The sequence below is a fragment of the Fulmarus glacialis genome, unplaced genomic scaffold (genome assembly GCF_000690835.1).
Source record: "Fulmarus glacialis isolate BGI_N327 unplaced genomic scaffold, ASM69083v1 scaffold36331, whole genome shotgun sequence".
Classification (NCBI taxonomy): Eukaryota; Metazoa; Chordata; class Aves; order Procellariiformes; family Procellariidae; genus Fulmarus; species Fulmarus glacialis.
This window is the reverse complement of record NW_009194043.1, coordinates 1-6,779: the sequence shown is the minus strand read 5'-3', so window position 1 is coordinate 6,779 and position 6,779 is coordinate 1. Positions and strand designations below refer to the sequence as shown.

At 38.6% G+C, this 6,779-nt stretch overlaps 1 protein-coding gene across 1 annotated transcript in view; it reads right to left on the bottom strand.

Moving 5' to 3' along the window:
* LOC104083972 (acetoacetyl-CoA synthetase-like) overlaps nt 1-4,830 on the bottom strand; it is a gene marked incomplete at both ends in the record, with an annotated part of 19,633 nt that extends 14,803 nt beyond the window's left edge. The window contains one exon of the mRNA XM_009587649.1: nt 4,720-4,830. Within this exon, the coding sequence (XP_009585944.1) occupies nt 4,720-4,830 (111 nt within the window). The remainder of the gene's footprint in view (nt 1-4,719) is intronic.
* Nucleotides 4,831-6,779: the final 1,949 nt, after the last annotated feature.

Genomic DNA, 6,779 nt, shown 5'->3' with positions numbered 1-6,779 from the left:
TTTATTCCTTCTGCAGTCATTGTTATTTGCCAAACAGATGGCCAGTGGGAGACCAGGAGTACTTCCCATGTGGATTTGTGTAGCTTGCATTAGGTATTGTATCTGTTTCTTCCAACTGTTTGAGCATCACTGACAGTATTGCAAGACATCTTTAGAAGAAGAGACATGTTTCACCACACATCTGCTTCAATTATGTTTACTATTAAGTGCTATCTCCTTAGTGATGGAAAGGGAAGACTAGGATGAAATCAAGCTGAAAAACTGCTGACATTGCTGCTTGTCCACCCACACTCACCCACCTCCAACTTTAACATACTATTACTGTCATGATGCAACCATAAATTGTACTGAACAAACTAAGGGATATGTTAAGTTTAATGAAAAGTTAAAGTAGTCTTGTCTTAGAGGCAGTAAAGCATGGAGATGAAATTCACAAGAAGAAAACAGCTCAAGATTTTAAGAGAAAGTGGCAACAAAGGGCATCAGAACCTGGCAGGCTGACTAGGTGTTAGGCAACTATAATAAAATTAATAAAATATTTCCCTTCTATTTAAAAGCTGATTTTTCAAAAGCATGCCCTGTATTACTGCTATAAACTACATGAAGAATCACCCTTCCTTCTGCCATCTGCTATAGATTTTGGAACAAATTAGGTCCCAGTAGATTTTGGCAAACTTTGGAGAGCCTCATCTTTGATACCACAAGTGGGTGTATGACTCAAACTTTCCCACCCAACACTTAACATCTCTCCTCCGTTTCAATTTGAGATTTGGAGAAAAGCCTGCAGCCTCCACCTCTGACTGCAATGTTATGGTTTAGCTCTTCCAAGGACTGCCAATATCCTCTGGCACAGGAGGAGAAACATATGAAAGAAGTTGAGACCCAATTTAAAATATATATTTATCTCTAGATAGCTGGATTGCTGTTAAAAAGCCCATCAGATTTCTTTCATAGGGAAGCTCTCCCTAGATACGGGCTGCTGCCCAAGGCAAAGCAATCTGTCAGGGTCAGGAGTCCAGGACTGGGGACACCAGGGGAAGGGAAGGAGGGGGAACTGCGCAACAGCTCAACTGATGGGAGCTGATACGGGTTCATCTGACTGAAGATTACAAGGAAAAGAGTCTCTCACCAGCCCAGGTAAGAGGGCTGAGTGGAAAAAAGTAGAATGTTACAAATTGCCCAGAAGAAAAAAAGCACGTGAAGACTCTGGATAATCTAAAAAGCTCTACCTGAGCCCAAAAACGTACTGTGATTTTAAGGAAACAAAGAGGTTGCCTAGATTCATTAATCTTTTATGTTACCAACAGTAAAGGGCTTTGTAAGGACTCCAAGCACAATGCAAGCCTGCTTCCACATATAAGCTATAACTGCTCATGAAGATGTGCTTAAGCTATTGAAATGCTCAGGGGGCCCAGCAGAGGTACGTGGTACCTACAGCAGCTGGGCAGAAAGGTCTCTGCTGTGGAAGTGCCAGACAGGAAACTTTTGCTCAGGAAATGCACAAAAAAGCCAAGGGAAAAAACAGAGCTGCAAGCTTACTCAAACGATGGGAGCTTAACTCCAGAGATTTAGGGAGCGGGGACCTAAATAGGGTTTTTCATTATATTTTCAATGTATTTGTTTCCTTTTTCATTTGTTTTCATTTTGGCTGGTTGAGGGTTTTTTTGGTTTTTTGTTTTTGTTTGTTTGTTTTTTTAAATAACAGTAACACCACCAGATAGCCAGAGACTGCAATTCGTGCCTCCACTTGAAGTCACTAAAAATCCTTCCAGGCTTCCCCATTGGAGTCAATGCGCACGTTTTCTCTCCCAAGAACAGGACAAAGCGCACGGTTAAAATCCTGTCCTTTCTGTGGAAGGAAGCCCTGACATTAAGGATGCATTTTCACCAGAAACTTGGAATTGCTACCTTCTGCAGGCATGTAAAAAACCTTTATAAATAAAAATAAGCAGTATCTAAAGCATACAATTTTATTCATACAATCTTTTTTTTTGAAGTATCAACTATGCTTTTTAACTTAAGTAAAGAGGTGAGCCAGCTGCCAAAACAACAAACAAGATTCAAGAATTAGCCAGCCTCCAGTTGTGCTAAGTTGTGCTAAATACAGTCATTAACTAAAAGGAACTGTTATTAAAATTATAATGATAATAGCATTATTAGCTTAATTATTAGCACCACTGACTACAGCTGTATTTCAGTAGCACGTTTTCTCCAGCTACAGAGCACACTTCCCCTGCATAGTATACTTTACTAAGAACTGCTCACAAGATGAGCATAAAATTACAGCATCATATGTTGTCTTCTTTTTCCAAACGCAGTATTTCTAACTGGTTTTGATTAGAAGCGTTCTAGCAGTGACAACCAGGTTGCGAACAGGCCTTTAAGTCGCACCTTAGAACACAAAACAATCTCATGTAGACAAAATTCTTTAATCTTAATTCAGAATGAATGTTTCCATTAAATGTGACTGCACCTGGTCATACTTAAACATTAGTATTACATCTGTTACCCTAGTGAGCAGTATTTTCTTCCCAGAGATTAAAAAACTCTCATTTAGCATCAAACATCAATATGTAAAGTCTAAGAAATGGACTTTAACCTGAGAATTAGGACAGCAGCAAGGAACAGCAGGTTTCTACTCACTGGAACACACCAAAGCTACAGCTGTTGCTACTCACAAGTTTACAGCTACTGTCCTCCCCCATCGTAGTGTGTTCACACACACAGTTTTCATTCACACAAAGTCTGAAAACATATCCAGTAATTACTCTTCTGCATTGTCCATGACTTTCCCACAACACATTTCATCATATTATGGGATCTGAAACTGGTACAGAGCACCCTTTTTGCCACTTATGCGTGAGATTTAATCCTTCAGTTTAGCATAACCAGCAACACATATGGAAGAACTGTTTCGAGCCCTGTTGTGAATTTTTACATACTTATAAAACAATAAGGAATAGTGTATTGTATCCCCACAAGCAGTCTACAAAACAGAGCACTTGAATTTGTTTTGTACACATCAGGAGAAATTCCATTGCAAAAGTCAAAAAAGAGTGCACTCTGTGCACTTCACAATGACAAACAACATTTACAGAAAGCATTAAAAGAGGTCAACAAAAACCTGACTAGGACTTTGATTGGTTTCATGATGTCCAAGTTTCCAGTTATATGCATAATTACATATTGTTTTGCCAATGTGGTTGAGACAACTTTTTAAAATACACACAACCCACTTTTACCATTTGATGTACACATCAGAGGACAGGTAGTAAGAAACACTACACTTAAGTTCTAAATACTCAAATTTTGTAGAGTGTAAGTTTTCCTATTCATTAGTTTGGTTTCAGACAGAGGCTGTTGCTCCTAACAAGTCAGCTATGAACATGACGGTGTTAAGATTGAAAATGGAGACAAAATTGAAGCATCTTAACTTAGTCTTAATTCAGATAAACCTTCGCTGGATGGTTCATACCCAATTAAGGATTTAGCTCTAATTCTATGTAAAAAAACCAAGCCACCAGTGCTGACAATTAAATGTTCAGTTACCAGTTCCATAGAATACTCATACCATATGCATGAAGTATGAGCTCTCTTGAGTATATTTTACGTTTGCAGGTCATATTTGTGGGTTTAATAAAAATAATAATGCATACCCTTCTGATTTTGAAGACATGGGTTCAAGTTCTAGTTTGTAACATGCAGAAAACAAACCAAATAGTTTCATCGCTTTGGGTTTGCATCATATAAGAATTCACACATACTTAGGATAATGGCCAAGTATTGCCCAAAGAACATGTGATTCCAGTAGCAAGATGGATATGCACATCAGCAGAACTACCAGGTAGGAGTGAAGGAGCTTCAAGGATAATACAGTTTTGACTTGCACCACACTGACAAAACTAAAAAGCATATGTTACAGAGCACATGAAGTACAGAGATGAAGCGGCTCGGCTGGAAGATCAAAACCAGCAATTTAGAAATAAATGGACTGAAGCCAGCAACTCCTTCCTATGCCTGGACTGTATACTGTACAAGCTATTCACAAGACAAAAAAATGTTTATATAGAAAAATCCACATGACAGTCTTATGACAGGAAACATTACTCGAGAAATCTTTGTGAGTTAGTGAAAGGATCACTGGGTTCTAACTACTAAGCTCTGCATTGGTATGACTTGAAAAGTTACTGCTCACCAGCTGTTCACTACCACCATTCTGGAAGTCACTACTCCCAAAAGTACTGGTGGCAGAAGGTAGTAGAAGTCCATTCCTCAAGAACTGCAATTCACAGTGCACCGTATTACCTGCAGCCGTAGGGTCAGTAATTGCCAGCTGGCACCAGAACAACCAACCTGGGACCGTAATTTCCATGACTGCCCCCATGTGAATCTGCCAGACCTTGTGAGTCAAAGCTCAGCTCGATGCAAAGTCTCCATCACCTCCACTTCCACAGAGCACTTATGAAGCAGACCTTAGTGAAGCTATGAATGAGGTATTTTCCTTCCCACTCCAAGTGCTAGAGAACTTGCAGGCTAGTCCAGGTTCCTTCCCTCTAGAAGCGTATTTCATACGAATGTAAATATAGCAGCATAAGAGCCTTTTCTTTAGAATGTTTCTGTGAAATAGTATTTCATATTCATGTTTCTATAACCTTGACTACTCACTTGCACATTTCAAGAAAATTTCACCTCTTGTCCTTTAAAAAAAAAGTTACTCACCCACAACTCTGTCTCCTACTTTTACTCCCATCTTCCTCATGGCTGCAGCATACAAAGCTACAGCTTGTCTCAGTTCTTCAAAAGTAACTTTCAAAATTTCTTCTTTGCCTTCCTCTGAGGAAAGAAAATTAAAAAAACCAGTCAAAAATTATGCATTGCAACACAGGTATAATCTAGTACAAACAATTTATTCTGGAAGAAAAAGAATACGAAGGAATTTTAGGAGAAGAGTTTCCACTAATACTTATACTTTTTGCTTTTCAAGTTCCTCTCATGCTGTACCAAGCTTTTCTTTTTAATGGGAATCAAGTATTTATCAGTAGTATTCATTCAGCAGGCACCAGGACATTTTTAAAGACAGGAACATACATCTGCAAAAATGCAAACTATTCACTGGAGAAAGGTGTGTTCTCAAAGAGTATTCATGATAAATAGATTGCAGTGACCAAGGCTGCTTTCTAACATGGAAAGAACCACCTCATTTTCCCTTTTTAATCGGTTTTCTCATTACGTGTAGGAAGCAGCAGCAAGGTGCCAACTTTAGGTTTTATTATGGCAAGTCACCATTGACTAGAAAATGTCGCACATATAATTACTAAGGTCTGACTTTCAATATGCTTTTTAGACATCTGTGTTTGCCAACACACCACAAAGCAATTAAACTGAACTGGACTCCATTCATCTCTGAAAAGATCTGCAGGGTGTTTTCATTTTTGTACTGAATGTCAGATGTTACATAAGCTGTTAATAAATGACTTGTGAAACAAAACGAACAAATCTAAATGCTATGAAAGGCAAAGTTTGTCATCTTAAAGGTCCCTTCCTGTACTTCCTCAATGTGACTCCTGCAAACCATTTGGCCTGTCCTGTTTCCAGTATCCAGCACTTCCTATGTACATACATATGCCAAGGATGTCACAACAAAAATGTACTGCGTGCCCTGGCAGAGCAGGTCCTTGCAGAACTGCTACCATCAGTCTGATTTTCTTAAGCAGCAAACAGTATTTTTACTCTTTTGCCTTCTTAGATTTCCATTCCAGTAAATTTAGACCTACATGGAGCAAAAGAGTAGGTTGTGATGGGAAACAAAACAGAAGTCAATGTAACATGTAGTTCATAAGGTGAGCAGGCACTGCTGACAGATTCTGTGTTCCCATACAACAACAGAAAATGGGACTCTGATCTTGCTCCATGATTAAAGCCCCCAGAAGAAGGGAGTCACAAATAAGAGATTCACAGTAAGAGCTAGTGACAAGTGAAATTGTTTAGGAAAGTTACATTTACATTCCTGTGCTCTATTACACCCACATTGCTCCCACAGAATCATCCCTAGTGAACACACGAATCGCACACAGGTTCCCTAAACACCACTCTGACCTAGTAGTGAGGGGTTAACAAAAAATACTCTGACTTAAGAGATCTTAAGAAGATTAAATACAGCAGAAGGTCATGAAAAGAAATGCAGGTGGCAGTCTGTTCACCACAGAGAAGTAGATGTGTTCACTCCAGGACTGATACAGCATTCAACTGGAAAATAATAATTTTGCTCCTGTTGGTATCATCACCCATGATTATGCGACACAAAGCAGTGAGTCTCCAGCACACCCCATGACTTCCTAACAAGAAACAAGATCTACAGGGTCAACATAATCACATATCAAACCAATAATTCACTAAGTTGATAATAATTCCTTCAATAATTTGAACTGAAAGTATTTAACTCCACTTTTTTCCTCAAGTTGCATGTTTAGTTTTTAGCATTAGCAAATCAATCACATCAATTCTACATACATTTAGAGTTGACTTACTAATCAGTATTTAGCTTTCAGCTGTTGCACAAGATGTACTTAACTACATTGATTTTTTTCCCCATTAAATAATACATAAGAAACTTTGCTATGATCTCAAAATTTGAAAGTGATAATTCATCACTTTGAAGCCAGCTTTCTGTTACATGCCCCGTTTCTATCAGACTTTACCAGATCAATTCTTATTATACCAAAACTGGGTCACAGATTTTCCCACTCTCTCTGAACTGGTAGTTGATTTTTTATTTTTTT